The sequence below is a fragment of the Nestor notabilis genome, unplaced genomic scaffold (genome assembly GCF_000696875.1).
Source record: "Nestor notabilis isolate BGI_N333 unplaced genomic scaffold, ASM69687v1 scaffold3905, whole genome shotgun sequence".
Taxonomy (NCBI): domain Eukaryota; kingdom Metazoa; phylum Chordata; class Aves; order Psittaciformes; family Psittacidae; genus Nestor; species Nestor notabilis.
This window is the reverse complement of record NW_009927714.1, coordinates 43,769-60,667: the sequence shown is the minus strand read 5'-3', so window position 1 is coordinate 60,667 and position 16,899 is coordinate 43,769. Positions and strand designations below refer to the sequence as shown.

At 41.6% G+C, this 16,899-nt stretch overlaps 1 protein-coding gene across 1 annotated transcript in view; it reads right to left on the bottom strand.

The window, feature by feature from the left end:
* APP (amyloid beta (A4) precursor protein) overlaps nucleotides 1–16,899 on the bottom strand; it is a gene marked incomplete at its 5' end in the record, with an annotated part of 112,571 nt that overhangs the window by 53,132 nt on the left and 42,540 nt on the right. The window contains 3 exons of the mRNA XM_010014159.1: nucleotides 6,596–6,754; nucleotides 7,725–7,799; nucleotides 16,482–16,615. Of these exons, the coding sequence (XP_010012461.1) occupies nucleotides 6,596–6,754; nucleotides 7,725–7,799; nucleotides 16,482–16,615 (368 nt within the window). The remainder of the gene's footprint in view (nucleotides 1–6,595; nucleotides 6,755–7,724; nucleotides 7,800–16,481; nucleotides 16,616–16,899) is intronic.

Here is a 16,899-nt window from a genome sequence, read left to right as displayed (position 1 = left end):
ACTCTGTATCTGAAGCTATTATATCCACAGCCATCTATTACTTCAACACTAGGTAGGAACCTTCATATTAAATTATAACTGAAAGTGATGCTATTATCAGCCAAATTAAGTTCCCAAGGTCTCAGCTCTGACACTGTCTATGGCAGAAGAACAAATGGCTGACACATCTCAGGGCCAGCTTGGCACCTCTTGCTCTTCATAAATCATGTACCAATCTCCAAACTCCATTACAAAATTCTGGGGTTAGTACTTGAAATTCTGCTGCATGTTTTGCCAGGGAAAACACGGTGTGTTCATGTCTGTAGTCACCTTACCGAAAAACATGTCACGGAATAACTAACTTGTATCAGCCACCAGGGGCTACCTAAGCCTCATGAAATAATTCCACTATTTTCAGTTTGTACTTGTTTTGTTGGCTTTTTTCAGTCTTCCTCTGAAAACAGACAGGATACTCCCAACACAACTCCTGTTATGCCCATGTTTTTAGCTACCTTGGCTGAGCCATCTAGTAAGGTGTGCAGTGGGCAACACAGGGTGAAGCAGTGTGAATGCTACCACTACATGCTGCTTCTGACTATTTCAATCACACGCTCTCATGCTGTTTGCTCCCATAAAACTCATTCCAAAACTCCCCTTTCTCAGCAGATTCAAACACCTGTTGGTTGTTTTTTTAAATCTAAAACAAAACACAGATCAATCATAGCCCTTTTATAAGCTATTGTGACAAGCCAACAGATGTACTCATGTCTGTGGGTATTTTAGCTGTTAATTTAAAATCCTGTTTATACTAAAGAATGTTCTCAAAGCGTGTGGGGACTAGCATGTATTCAATACAGTTGGTACAAAGTAGACAGGTTCACAGACTACATGTGGTCTACGTAGACTACCTAGGCTGACAATGCAGCATTAAAAAGCTGATTTTCTACCTAATTCTGCAGAGAGTATGACTTGTCTCTTGTTGGAAGACGTTCTTTCCTGTAACTAACTAAATTATATATATACACACACATACACACACAAATATACGCACCAGGGCAGAGTTAAGGACCGCAACCCCCTGGTCTGAAAGCTTAACCGGGCAGTCCAGAAAGCTGGCTAAAACATTCCCAGCTGTACAAGGTGCAAGCCCAAAGCAAGCAGAAAGCGCTGATGGCTCTTGGCTACCTGGTGGCGAGTTCCACCCCAAGTGACTCTTGTAATCCAGTGCCTTTATTTTGGGTGGCATCAGAATCAAGATGAGGTCACCCCCACAAAGGAATCATATTTGAGACCAAAAGTGCACCAAAATCAGATTCTATCAAGCATTATATATATACATAAATATAAATCTGAATATATATGCATGCATATAGTGTGTCTGTTGTCCCCCCTCCCTGAACCCGACATTGATCCTCGTCTACTGTTTCAGATTAAGGGAGCAATGAAAGTGCAACTTCATTGGTCTTGGAAAATGGAAACATCAAATGTAGTTTGGACTGCTATGAATCTAACTTACACTCTCCTCACGGAAATCCAAAATACTTACTTCAGAGAAACAACACAAAAATCATATTAAGGCATTTCTGTATATTTAAAATACAACTTCCTGGCTCTGTGCCAGGGAACTTCATGGGAAATTCTGAGCTGCCTTGTCATTATACTCAAAATTCTCTCTAAATCAGAGAGGAAAATTTCACAATGCTGTATTGAGCTATTTAATCTTGCCTTTAGAGAAAAATCAATCAGCAGCCCTTTATGACTGCTGCTCTTGAAATGTGCAACAATTGCTTCTTTTCATTCACTTATTAGGAATACCTTGTATACCGTATTAGGTATATATTTTATCTGCTGTGTTATTAACTTGCAGGTCATGTTTGACGCAGGAGTAGTAGCTCATTTTAGGAACATTCAAGAAAGGCTAACTAGGATGATTGCAAGACTTTCACTCATGGGTGAGACAAAACCAAACCCCCATCCAGCTATCTTTCATGTGGACTTAAAGATGTCTTCCATAATTTTTAATAATTTGTAAGAAAACGTGTTACCCCACACAAGACAAATACATGGCTACAGTGGTACTCAAAAATTTCCTTTGCCTGCCTTCCCAAGGACTTTTCTTGGAGCAGAATAAAATTAAATCAGTATTTGATTCACTCTCATTATTTGCTTTTCAGGATTTGAACTTACTCAACTTTGACAAATTACAGACAAATTTTGTTCCTGCTCATTCTTTTAAAACTTTTCATTTTAGACACAATTTTAGAATTTTTGCATTTTAGAACCTGTCATGGTTTTGTAGAATTTAATACAGATTTGGAATCACCTCTTCAGTCTTCAATTCACTTGTACAAAAAAACTACTGGCAAGCCTAGGTGTATGACCATACCATCTGCTCAGGCCCACAGACTGGGGAAAAAACATGGCACTCTGATTTTATAAAGGCCTCAGAAGCTGCTGGAAAACAGAGTTAGGTGATGACATTTCTTGAAGTCTGACTTGGTTTAAAAGCAGAACTGAAATTCATGCTATTTCACAAAAACCTACAAAATTAAGTGTATGTCAGAAATTCCACAGCTGTAAGTTTACGGGTTTGGAGGAGCAGAGCTAAAGGGTGGAGTATTAGAGCTGGACTGCTCTTTCCTACTGCACAGGAGGATTTTTATCACTAGATCAGCAGGAACTCCTTGGCCTGCCTCCAACTGCATATTTCCACAGCAACCTTGTTGGATTCAGGAAAGGCTTTGAGTTTCCCAAACGCAGAGGCACTAAAGGCCCCTCTGCAGATTCTTCTTTCATGGCCAAATAGCCAAACTGGACTAGTTTCAGCCTGCACTGTGCTCTCTTCATAGGAACAAACACTGCTACGATAGCACAAAAGGTACCAGAGTGAACTCTGAAGACAGCAACAACAGGAAAAAAAGCCTGCAACAAAAAATTCAAATTTGATGCACATGCTAGGATTGACCTTAATGATCCTGCTCTGTTCAGCAATAAATTACATTTTGGTAATATAAATTACTGAAATGTAGTTTAGATATTTCAGTAAAATAGTGCCAAATCAGAAGAGAAGCTTTTAAAGTGATTTTAATGATATATGCTCTCTTTGATCTATGTGCAAAGTAGGTTAATTAATTACCTTTCAGAGTTTTCCAGTATGTTTCCTTGCTCTGAAACCCTTTATTTCACCACTAGGAGCTGGATTTCTTTTCTGCTTCTCTTTGCCTCCCGCCACTGGCTTCCCACAGAGAATGTGCCTCTCTTACCAATAAAGATTAAACAGGGAGACGTAAATCCAGCAAAATTTGACAAGCACGTGAAAGGGGGAATAGAAGCAAATTACAGAATCAATCCGCTCACAGAGAATGATGTATCTGAATTCCTCTATTTAACTTGCAAAATGAAGGGGAAAATTTCCAACTGTTTTTAAAACTAGAGGCATATTGGTTCCAGCTGCCACTAATCCTCCTTTTCTGTAGTAAGACCATCGAGCAGGATGAAACAATACAGTATTTTGACACTGGATACTGAACAGCTGCACCCCATTTTCAAAGGCAACACAGTGTAGCAGCACAGCTAAGCTGCATCAGGAACCAGGGACGAGGATCAAATGTGAGTTTTCTGGGCAGCCTGCATGAGTGCTCTGAGAACAGAACAACAGTACAAATATTTGGTTGTGCTCAAATTTATTTTCTAGTAGACTTTGAGGCTATGGAATTTTGTCTCTGCATGCCCCTTGCTTCCCTGGCTGCCCAGAGTGGTACTCTGAGGCATGCCTCTGACACTGGCGTTGGGCAGTCATCTGCTTAACACCTGACAAAAACCTGCAGTGAAAGTTTTTGGTCCGATACAGAAGCTATTCCTAAAGGATTCCCAGACTTTTGTAGTTTCAGGTAGGATGGCACTGAAAACAGCTGGTTTTCTAGGCATGTACAAGAACATAATGACTACCCTACTGGCTCAGAGCAAAGGTTCTCCTAGTTCCATACCTTGCTATCCTACAAGAGAAGCCTCCTCCAAAGGAGCAAGTAAATGATGATACTACTTGTCACACAGACAGCCTCCCTGTCCATAGCTCAGGACCTTCCGAGGCAGAGGAAGTTTCTCTCCAGCTCCCCTGAAGAGCCTTCCCTTTGAACAGAAGCCCCACATAATCTGTATACATGCAGAAAACAGTGTTCCCAGCAGATCAAGATGTCACCACTCACAGAAAACCGTGCATCACATCCATGATCAGTCTGATGACACCAGGACTGCCAGGCTCACTATACTCCTGTGGTAACTGATCTGCAGGCAAAGACTGGTCACGGATTGCTAGATATCCAAGAGCTAAATGAAATCATGCTGCTTCAAGTGGTCTGCCAGAAGTCCAAAAAAATCTTGGGGAATATTCAAATTCAAGTAGAAGGCAGCATGTCCAAGAGATTAAACAGCACATGGAAAATACTTTTTGCGCGCACACACACATCTATATACACCAGACTTAGGGTGTACATATTTACACTCACTAGCTGTGTGCAGAAGACATGCACTTCAATAAAAAAGTCTAACTTATTTTTCAATTTAAACCCAAATCCTGTCCTTACAACGTCTGAGAAAGAGACTCCATGGCTTTTACATGTTCAGAATCTAACTTTGTAGTAAACATACTAATAGCAAAACATGTAATTTGAAGCAGGCTCTTAAAACTATCTGGGGGGAACTCCAGAAAAGCCTCCATTTTGTAAGATTACTTACAAAGTCACCAGTAATACGACGTACTCTTCCAAAACCAACACATTTGCATCAGATGTATTTTCAGTTTACTAGGGAACTGCCAGAGAGAAATATAGCTAGAGTATCAGAGTGGAATTTTCAATTACTCCCCATTTTCTCTTTGGCTAGGCAGCCAAAGTTTGGATTCACAATGTATTCACATTTCTGGCTCCATATCCTGCAAAGCAGTCAGTAGACTGGACTCATTCATTAGGCTGTTCAGCTATCATCGATCACTATTCAGGTTTCACCCTCTGCCCCACAATATGCTGAATTCAAGGTCAGGTTTTTTCCTGTGCTTTGGCACACATCTGACCAGTTCAGCGGCACAGGCCTGCACTGTCAGTAACTACAGAGCACACAACCAAAAAATACTGAGGCAAGGACAGTACCATTAACACGACTGGCAAAAGAACTGTTTACCTCAACCTCAGTTACCTGCAGAACCAACCTGTCAGCCTGATCCACACACAACTTTGTCGTGTCGAGGATACTTTCCAGGCAGGATTACATTTGCACGAGGCTCAACGTCACAGCAACAGCTGACGGCTAAAGCCAAATGTGAAATCCTACCTCAGCTGAACTACCCAAAACCATGCTGCAAGAGAACAAACACGACCTGCAGTCAGTCTATGCACTCACTGCATTTCACTTTCAGTTCTGAGCTGCAGGCTCCAGTTTGCTAAAGGAAGCTGCACCACAGCCTGTAGCTCACTAATCTGTCTGCTAACAAGTCCAAGCCCTTTACTACCCTTCCTACAGCCAGAGTTTACAATATCCATTTTGCACTCAGACCAAACATCCTCCTCTAACAACTTACTAGACTAGCTTCATTTTCCACAAATTATTGTGCTGCAAAATACAGATTAACACTTTAACACAACTACTCCGAAGTCTTCTCATAACACTCACACCCAAATAAAAGATTTTTCTTTTATTTGGTACACACAGTAAAACCAATTGAGTTTTGCACCATAGGGTGGAGGAAAGAGTTTGATGGTGACAAAGAACCAAGGTGATGATCACTTTTCCATGCTCGCTGAACACGCAGGTTTCTCTGCAGAAGGAAATTCACTTAAAACATGTAATTTTACCAGGTTAGCCATACTGAAGTAACTCCCTGTGAGGCCAAATTCAGGATCTAATGGCTACTTCTTACACTGCTGACCCTAAAGCCTTTTAGTAACATAATTTTTTTTCCATCTAGGAAGTATTCAGGAGGCAAGAGGTATATAAAACATTTGACTTATCTTCCCACAGTGCTTGTGCGGATTCTCTTCTGAAGGTCACAGATCAGTTACTGTGGTATTGAATACAAATATTACAGATATTCAATCCACATTCGCAGCTTAAGTGTTTATACACAGCAATAGCCATCATCGCATCTACCACAGACAATCCTAAATTGCTAATGTGTTATCTTCATGCCATCCAACAATCCTCACAAGATCCTTCATCACAAATTTGAACAAACAAAACAGAAAATCACAACTACCCTCACCCTTAAGCGCTATCCTGACATGATAAAGTATCCTACTGTGCATCACCTGGAGGGATGCTTCATCATCCTTCTGCAGGATCTGTGAACAGCTACAGTTTCTGACAACCAAATTGTTTCCACATTATCTGCTTCAGTGTATTTATGTATGTATGTATGTATCTATAGGCATGTAGGGGTGTGTGTGCTTATGCACACAGTCTGAACTTTTAACTTTCAAACTAGCTGACTGCTGTAGTAGCTCTTGCATGGGGAACACACACTCACTGCTCCACAGCTGGACTGTACTTGCGCACACCTTATTTTTCCCCAGGATGACTACAGTGATTTTGACACAGCTGACACAGCATGTGGTACTGCACTTACCCTGGGTGGGACAGTCTGCAGAGCTGTGATGTAGTTCTCCAGAGCAATGCGGCGACGGTCATTCAGCATGGCTTCCACCCGTGCCATATGAGTCTCCACCAGCTGCTGTCTTTCGTTTGCTGCTTCTTGTTCCAGTGATTCCACTTTCTCCTGGAAATGCTGAAAAAAACATCCATCACAACAGGAACAGCCATGACATCAGGACAGACCAGCGGACATGAACACCTCCATCTGCAAATCACCAAAATCTTTCCCCCATGTCAGCCTAGCTTGGCTCCCAGGAACTCTCCACTGAATGCACATTTTGCTGAATTCAGTGGGAACTGCTAATGCCCTCTATTTCTGATCACCCAGCCATATTTTATTACTCTAATAAAATAATCCTGGTATGTTCAGCAGTACCACCAGTGAAGCCTTCATTTGCCTTCCACCCCCAAGACAGTGGTTCAGCTCTAGAGAACTGTGCCTAGAGAAGGGTGAAGTCTGGCTACCAGGAAGAAGAAACTAAGCTGAAACTTATTTCAATAAAGGAAAAGACTGACTGGGTAAAAGGCACAGAGAGCAAAGCTGTGGGATCTAATTGTGAAGCAATCTGGTTCTGAACACTACTTTTTTATAGTTTTGCACTGAAATCATTCCAGCAGTAGTGAGTAATACCTGACACAGGCACTGTGAGATTCAAGGAGTATCTGGCTTGTCAGCATTTTTGATTTATAGCATAATTTTGGATAAAGTAATTCTTGGCTGAGGGTTTCTTTCAGATAAAACTGATGGCGACTCCTTCCTTAAATTACATTTTCCATCTCTGCTTTAAGCTTATACTGAAGCTTATACTAGTTTGTCATGGACTAAATTCTGATGGGACCCATGGGAACCAACTTTTCAGTTCTCGCTGAAAGCAAATCTGAATTCAAGTGAAATTTACCCCTTTGTGTAGTTAAGCTATGCCCTGCCCTGCTGTTCCAGGGACTGGCTGCAAAGCGAAAGGCACGTAGCAGCCACTAACAGCTGGACACAAAAATAGCAACAGCAAGAGCAGAGAATAACATTAAATCCCCATAGAAATAGGCACCACCTGTATTTTAACCGTGACCCCAGCTGGTAAGGTTGTGGGTGCATTTTCCTTTACCTGAATAACAGCTTTCTTGTCAGCCTTTGGCAAGTTCTTTGCTTGGCGTTCTGCCTCTTCCCACTCTCTCATGACCTAACGAACAAAACAAGAAGCATGACTTTCCCATTCTCCTCTCCTGTCTCAGGCCTTAGCAACAGTCAAGCAGAGCAGCTCCAACAGTCATCTTTTTATAGTCCTCTCCTCCTTTTATCTCTACAGAAAGCAGTTACAACATTTAACAAAGGTATGATCCTGTTACTAAACTAAACGAAGATGGTACTTCTGTGTCTGAACATCGTGCCGAGCTCTCACAACTCCACTGTGAAGCAACTACCCCTCAAGCGAGAGAAATGGAGGTAACTATTGATGAACACACCACCCCCTTTTCATCTCAGACTGAAAGGCAACTGCATCCATCTATTGTATGTCCTTGGTCAAAATGAGTGCATATCAACTCATTCGAACAGATGTGGTTTTGGTAACACAAAAATGTTTAGACTTACTTGGACTACAGTGCTGGCTTTTGAGTAAGACAGATCAAGAATTTGTGCTAGTCTGCCCAGAAATAGTTGTCCAACATTTCAGGAACTGAATATATTTATATCTCAGGTACAACGCTGACAGAAAAATGATGTAGGAGAACTTTCAGTACCATTCCTTTCAGCAATGCGAGAGGCCACATCCTCTGGTAACATAGGGCAGTATTTCAATAGTCAGGGAATGAGTTATTCTTAACTCACTGTCCATGGCATCCGAAACCTTCTCTGGTCTGTCTTAGGGACTTTACTCATTTCACACCTAAACAGCAATCTCCTCAGAAAACACATTTTATGCAGGAACAATTGCTGTCACCAAATGCAATGCACACAAGTGACCCGTTTATTTGCAGTATTAGCACAATGTCATGAGAATACAGAAGAAATAACTCAAAATGTGCATTTTCTTTCCTTCCTTTGTCACAAACCCACACTTTCATACTATTTACTAGAAACAGTCAAATATATACTTTCTAAAAGGAATTTTGGAAAAGCTCAGGGTCCGCATGCATGACTGAAATTTTACCAAGACTAGTATCAAAGGCAGGACAAGTTTGACCTGCTGTCTCTCATATGTGCAAGTTGAGCTTCCACCACTTGACTCCTATGTCAGGCTGCCCAGTTCTCCCACATACTCGACATTGCTAACCAAGCTACTTGAGGAACAGACTGGAGAGTACTGATGGTGCCTCAAGGTATCTGCTTGAGCCTGTGCCTTAAAAAAAAAACACACCAAGCCTGGGCTCAAAGAAGACTTTTACAAGCCCTGGTCCTTGAAATGTAATCCCCTCTCAGTCCTATGTAGATTAACCAGCATACAGAGATCTACACTCAAGACTGAATCCACGTATGGGATTTTGTTGTCAAGTTTTCATCTTCTTCTTGACCCAAAGCCTGGCATATATTTCAAGAAAACAATAAATCAGTTATAGTAATAATACATCAACTCAGTATCTGGGAAATTATTTATCTGTAAGAGATTCTGGCTGCAATAACAGCCCAAGAGAGTGGAGACGTATTTTAGGAAGTTAATGTGATGCTGAAAAGTTTAAAGTGGGAAATTGTTTTGCCTGCTTCTGTGCTCCAGGAGGCGAATGGTTGACAGCAGTTGTAAGCACAAAGACCTGAAGTCAAGTTTTGACATCAATCTTTTACTGGGAACTGTAAGCTAAAACTTAAGTCCCAAGAATTGTACTGTAACCTATATAAACTGGCAGCCTGAAGTACCTCTTTAATTTACATTATCTTTTCATCAGACAAATACACATTGATGTGCAAATTGCAGCCAAACTCTAAGGATCTAGGAAACAAGTTTACAAGGGGACATGAAAATTCATTTGCAAGGGGTTATAGCAAGCAGCTGAGGTGAGGACAGAGAACATGATGTGCAGCACACTGAAGTTACAGATCGCCCCACCACCAGTTACTTTGGTACAGGAGATGTCACTGCTTCTCTGACAAAGCAGTACTAGAGGACACGAACTGACATAATTCAGAGACCTTGATGTGTTCTGGAAAAAGCTTATTAAATACACAGCAGCACTCTGAGCATAAGTGTTAATATTAAGTTAGGTATTTATCTCTTGATTATGTATATGCTTAGGCCATATGACTGTGGTGGCTGAGAAAACTCATGTATACAGACAGCACCTTTCTAGAGAGCTGATATGTCACTGGTGCCAAGATGTGAACATTACATAAGACCCAGAAATTATGGCATTAATTCAAGTAATAAACTCCAATGACATGAGTGCTAGCCTAGGTTAGCAACTTCATGATTTTTTTCTCCCTCTTCTCCTTTCACGTCTTCAAATCACATCTCTGACATCTGCCTACCGCTCTTTTTCACTCTGAATGAGCAGTTGATGGGTTTTCAGAAGAACAGTTCCCTTGCCATCTTTATCCCCCAAACTAACTCTCTGCTAATCCGCACAGTGAAAACAAGTACTGTGGGTAATGTGATAAGGAGACCTTTGGCTAGATCAGGTGTCTCTGCCCATTTTATTTCTCTAAGCCTTTTAAGGCATGGAAGGCAGGATGATAAACTGACAGCCTACACAGCTAGTTGGGAGGGACGTAAATTATGGGCTTCAGAGTTCAGCTCTGGTGCAACCAGAGTGAATGGCTTGTGAAAAATACAGAACAGCACGGCTGTTTGCAGAAACAATATTCAGTGTAGTCGTTCTTTGAATGTTGATTTTTGCAACCGAGAAGACTTCAATAGTTGAAAGCATCTCTGTGTGTAAGCTAAGTAACTGAAGATACAGCTTCCCTATAGCTATCTATGGGTAGCCATGCTACCACCCAGAGAAAACTTCTGCCTTCGCTGAAGGTCATTGCTTTAGAGAATTCTGAGTGACTAAGAAATATGCCATAGCACTCTAGGAATATAAACAGCAAGAAGGGTAAAAAAAAATGCCCAGATATGCATGTGCATAAAGAGGCTGAACTTGGCCTTCATTGGCAGCACACACCTATCAAGTCATACAGATTTATGGCTTTTCAAGGCTTGGCGGATTTGTGCACAGAAAATGACAACTTCTGGTTGAGATTTAAGCAGCAAGCCATTTCAAAGTCAAACTTATTCAGAACTCAGGACTTAGTGCTTGGCAGACATCCTTTTGAAATTGGGCTGTAGGGGACAGCAAGAGGGAAAAAGGAAGCATGGAAAATGTCATTCATTATTAAGAGAGATGCCAAGTACACAAATCTCATTATATTGAAAACAGCAGAATTTACTCCCACAGAAGCGTATCTGCAAGAGAAGAATTTATGACAGACACTTGGGTTACAGCAATCAGACCAGCAGAGGAGCTTGCCTGAAGTTAGAAGGTCAAAGTCATGTCAATAAGATGCTTATATTTGTCAAGGGCTTCTGTTCTACACTTAAGTCTTGCCCCTTTTTAATGATAAAAACATCGTTACACCTCTTCAAAGAGCTCTGACTGTAACTGAGAGGGGTATTTCTACTAACCTGAAAGTTTTAAGGAAGGGAAGAGCCCTCCCGCAAACAGTAATAGAGATGGTAGGATCTGGGGAATACAAGGACCAGTATTATTTAACACATTTGCCAGGGACATGGACAGTGGGATTGCATATACCCTGTGGATGACACCAATCTAAGTGATGTGGTTGATACTCTAGAGGAAAGGGATGCTTGAGATGTGGACCTGTACAAACCTCATCAAGTTCAACAAGGCCAAGTGCAAGGTCCTGCCCCTGGGTCGGGGCAATCCCAGGCACAAATACAGGCTGGGTAATGAGTGGATTGAGAGCAGCCCTGAGGAGAAGATCCTAAGGGTATTGGTGGATGAAAAACAGAATACGAGACAACAATGCGCGTGCAGCCCAGAAAGCCAACTGTATCCTGGGCTGCATCAAAAGAAATGTGACCAGCAGGTCCGGGGAAGTGATTCTCCCCCTCTACTCTGCTCTCATGAGACCCCACCTGGAGTACTGCGTTCAGCTCTGGAGCTCCCAACATAAGAAGAATGTGGACCTGCTTGCATGAGTCCAGAGGAGGACTACAAAGATGATGAGAGGGCTGGAGCACCTCTGCTATGGAAACAGGCTGAGAGAATTGAGCTTGTTGAGCCTGTAAAGCAGAAGGCTCCAGGAAGACCTTACAGCAGCCTTCCAGTACTTAAAGGGGGCCTACAGGAAATCTTCAGAGGGACTTCTTACAAGGGCTTGAAGTGACAGGACAAGAGGGAATGACTTTAAACTGACAAAGGGTAGATTTAGATTAGGTGTTTGAAGCTGTGGCTGTCCCATCCCTGGCAGTGTTGAAGACCAGGTTGGATGGGGCATTGCACAGCCTGGAAGGTGTCCCTGCTCATGCCAGGGAGGTTGGAACTAGGTGATCTTTAAGGTCCCTTCCAACTCAAACTATTCTGTGATTCTATGGTGCCACTGACACTAAAAGTCAGCTGAAGACCTCTCTGGGATGTTGGAATTAGTGTCATGCAATGATCCAAAAAAAGTCTTGAACGTAACACCAGCCTGGCTGAGGCTGGTTCAGGATTATAGTATTTTCAGATGCTTGCTTTGGAAATGAACTTCCAAGAAGCAAGACTATTCTAGGAGACAAGGTATCATTAAATTCCTATAATAAGTACTGTACTTGCTATGATTCCTAAAATACTGTAAACAGCCAGAGGATGAGTAAATTTAAGACACGAGGATGTCACAAGATGTTTGAGGAAAGAAATGGATAAATATATTGCCCCTTTGAGCACGGTTCAATATCTGGTTCCACCAGGCTATTTAGCAGCAACTACTGAAGTGAGGGAGCTGTACAGGAGTTGACAAACTAGAAAGAGGAAAAGGGGAACCATACCAAAACAGGAAACAAGAACCACCGCATCCTGCAGTCAGCATAATCTCTCCCTGGTACACGTCAGAGAATAGCAAACATTTAAAGGTTACACATGCATCGCTGAATGACTATCTTGTTTGCATGGGAATGTACCTTTGCTGTTATTTGGAGTTGCATTAATAATTCCTGGGGAAAGCTTAAAATTGTATGCTAGTGTAATTCTCTTTACAGTCCTGCCTATAAAAGTTTATGAGCCTGGTTGCTCTAGGTTCAGTGTAGTTACAAAGGCAGAAAAACTTTCATGGCCTGTAGTCTGAAGGGATGGGCACTTAAGAGCAGAAGGGATCAAATCAGACTGAACCACAGGAGCACCAGGTCATTGTATAAAAAGAGCACAGACTCCCCTGCCTGTGTGAATATCTTATGCAGGAGAAAAAGAAATATAAGTTGTCTGAATTTCATGGTAAACAAAGGGAAATCTCAGGAAGAGGATATATAGAACATATGCATTTGTCCCAGTGACATGTTTAGTTTAAAATATTTAATTTCAACTTACTTTTTCAATGATAAACTTCCTTATTCCTTAGGTGATTACATTTTATATGTGAACTAGAATGCATCTGATTTTTTTTATTAATTGGCTGTTGCAAAGTAAAGTGTGCACCGAGTCAAATACTGTTTCAAAACTAGCTGCTTTATTTAAGAAATACCTGTATTTCGTGAAGAAACCAATTTATTTCAGATTATGACATTTATCAAGATTAAAGAACGACTTGATAGTTTTCCTAAAACCACTGATCATTTCCTCTCTTTTTAATAGAAGAAAAAAGGGCATTTCTGCTTCTTTCTAAGCCCCCATTTCTCAGCATTGAAAGAACTGGACTTCGAGCTAAAAATAGAATAAAACAAATATTCAGTGCAGCTGGAGGACTTAGCTACTGACTCTCACGTGTTAACTTTCTTTTTTTTTTAGAGAAAATCATAGACAGCAAATCTTACTGATATAACTTATTCAGCACTGTTCTGTTTTTAACATAGCAAGGAACAGCTTCAAATCAATTTTTACTTAAATATATATTAAGAACATACCTATTCCTATGCAAAAAGTAATTTTTAAATAAATTGCTAGAAAAGGACACCAGTGATATGGGACACAGAGATATCAGTTCATGTGAAGAAACACTGAATGTAAACTAGTTGGCTTTTCTACTTCTCCGTAAGATCTTATATTTACTGAGCATATGAAATGTTAACCAGGAGAGGCTAGTTTGGTACTGTTCAAAACACTACTCATGGAAGGGAAAACTAATTTTTAAAAACGTAAGCTAACTCTCTTCTACAGAGCTCTGCAGGGGTTCTGAGTATTTCAGGACGTACGTACTTTAAGCTGTGATTTCATAAGCAGGGTAAGCAAATTAAAGATCAACTATCTTTCCTTCTTGATACCCCTATCATGTTGCTGCTTCCCAGGTCTGATTCAGCTTGCTGAACTGGCCACAGTTGGTTATTTTACTTGTTTTTTGGAAGAGAGGCACTGCAGTGAGATGAGGGTGCTGACCTGCCTCACCCCGCGGCTGTACGCTCATTAGCGCTGACAGAAAGGATGGCTGGGAACGTGCTAACGAGGGCAGAGCACAAGCAGCACCAACGTGATCTTCAGTCAAACCCTGGAACCACAGCCTTCATTTCTGTGCATGGTAAATCGTGCAGTGCATTTACCCACAAGGTTTCTGAGGCTATGGCTCAGAGCTTTTCCCAGTTTATTCTTTTAGTCTCAAGCATTGACATTGTATGGTCTCTCTGCATGATAATTTCTCTGTGCCTGTGCATGTGATTAGTTATTTTTCACAAGCCATCATCTTTGTAGAAAACAGAAAATACATGGTTCACCCAAATACTGCCCTTAACCTGACCTGGACCTTTACATATCGGGATTTTAAGAGTCAAATCTGAAACCGTGCTGAGAATCTGAGAAGTGTTACAGGTAAACCTGCCTTTTGCACTGACTTGTCCTTTCCTTTCAAGCCACCCTCCCCTACAGTGTCTTTGATAAAAAGGGCTATTTCAAGGGGAGGCAATAATGGGGTGATGACTATATTACCTGCCAACCCTCTGCATGCCTAGCCTCTCCTCTGGCAGGCAGGGTGCCTGCCTTTTTTATCCTCCTGATTCCCAGCCTGTTTTTCTCAAACTACAGGTACACAGAAGCTTACAACGAGGAGGACTAGGATGAGATGCTCCCTGAGGGAGCTGCCACCTCACAAGCCATGGCTCACCATGCTCACCTCCCTCCTGATTCACCTCATGGCTTCAGGCCGGCTCCGAGCTGGGCACTGCATGCACCCACACTCGGCAACACTCGCACCTTGGCCACTGGTTGTTTTAATGAAGTTCTCAAATTGTCCAGAGGAAAGGAAATGACAGCACTTTAAGGCTGAGAGAGTTGGGCTTGTTCAGCCTCAAGAAGGCTCAGGGTAGACCTTCCAGCACCTTTCCAGTACCTAAAGGGGCCTACAAGAAAGCAAACGTGACAGGACAATGGGGAATGACTTTAAACTGACAAAGGGTAGATTTAGATTAGCTGTTAGGAAGAAGTTCTTCACTATAAGGTTGGTGAGACACTGGTGTGGGGTTCCCAGAGAAGCTGTGGCTGCCCCACCCCTGGCAGTGTTCAAGGCCAGGCTGAACGTAGCTTTAAGCAACCTGGACTAGTGGAAGGTGTCCCTGCCCATGGCAGAGGGGTTGGAACTAGATGAGCTTTAAGGTCCCTTGCAACCCAAACCATTCTATGATTCTATTTTCTCTATTTAAGTAGACAGCTTTCTTGTGCTACAACACTTCCCAAGTGGAGGCAGATGAGAAGCACCTATCTGCCTTTCTTTTTAAGTGTCATATTCTCGGCATGTGATTTGCACTGATCATATGACTGCTTCCGGTAAGATGCCCTGCCCTATTTATTAGAAAAGGGCCAGGCATAGCTACGATGCCAACAGAGTGGGACTTACACTAAGAGCTTCATTTCAGGCTTATTCAAACATTTTAGCACAGAGCTAAAGGTTAAAGTGTCACAAACACTGAAAATGCAACAGGGGAACAAAGTTACAATGAAAAACTATAGTAAAATACCTATGCAGATATATGCAGTGCATCTGAACTGCACTACATTCATTCTGGTGGCTGTTCCATCCTACACCACAGGCATTCCTTTAAACCTCTTTTATTTTTTCTTTGCTGCTATTAGAGCAGAACTGTGAAATTTTTTTATTGGCATTGCTGTTATTTCTCAGAGAGTGGATAGCTCATCTCTTAGTGTTCAATAGGATTAAAAACTGTACGCTTTCAGGCTACACAAATCTTCTTGGTTAAATGAAAGAAAAGGGTTGATTCAGCTGGATTTTAGTTCAGCTCAAAAGAACTATTTTTTCCTCTTTTCTTTGGCTTTAGATGCATTTCATGTTACCTTGAAGCTCAAGACCATTAGATGAACATATGCGATCTCAAGTTATCACCATGTATGTGTACACGCAGAGAATGAACCTCGTAACAAGCAATCTCCCTGAGCTGCAGCGAAGATGACTAATAAAATGGTCAAGTTCTTCACTTAGAAACAAGAATAATCTCACAAACCAAACACTCTTCCACAAAGATGAGAGCAATTTTTAACAGACTTTTTTTTCCCTTTTCACCAGCACAATTAACTGTAGTGATTTATGAACACAGCTGCCACCCAGCCACAAATGTGTGTCCCGGCCAGCTGAATTCTTAGGTAAGGGTCAGAAAAGCAGTAAATGGTGTACTTACAGCACTGCAAATAGGCAGGGCAGCTGGCTGAAGCCTTGGGAAGCAAGAAGATAAAGGATCCCGACCATCTTATGACTCAACAGACAAAACTCTCACATTTAGGAAGAAATGTCCCCTTACCTGAGACATCCTTTCACGGTGCTTAGCTTCGAGTCTCTCCTTGGCTTTCTGGAAATGGGCATGTTCATTCTCATCTCCAGGTGTCTCCAAGTATTTGTCCACAGCATCAGGAGTGCTAGCAGCTGTAGTAGGGACTGAGGTGAAATTTTGAGGCAGGGAGAGGGAAAGAAAAGCAGAATTTCTACTTTAGTACAGGTAAAATTTCACTCGGACCAAGCATCAGACATCTGTTCTAATTTCCATCAGAATAAATCCATTCCTTTAATGTCAGAGGAAGATATAAGAATGTGGTTTAGGTGAATATGTTATACATAGCAAATACATACGTGAATATACAAGGATTTCCCCCCCTCCCTGTTTTATAAACCAGGAGAAACTCTACAAAGAACAGGTTAGAAATTGCAGCCAAAGTCAGAAC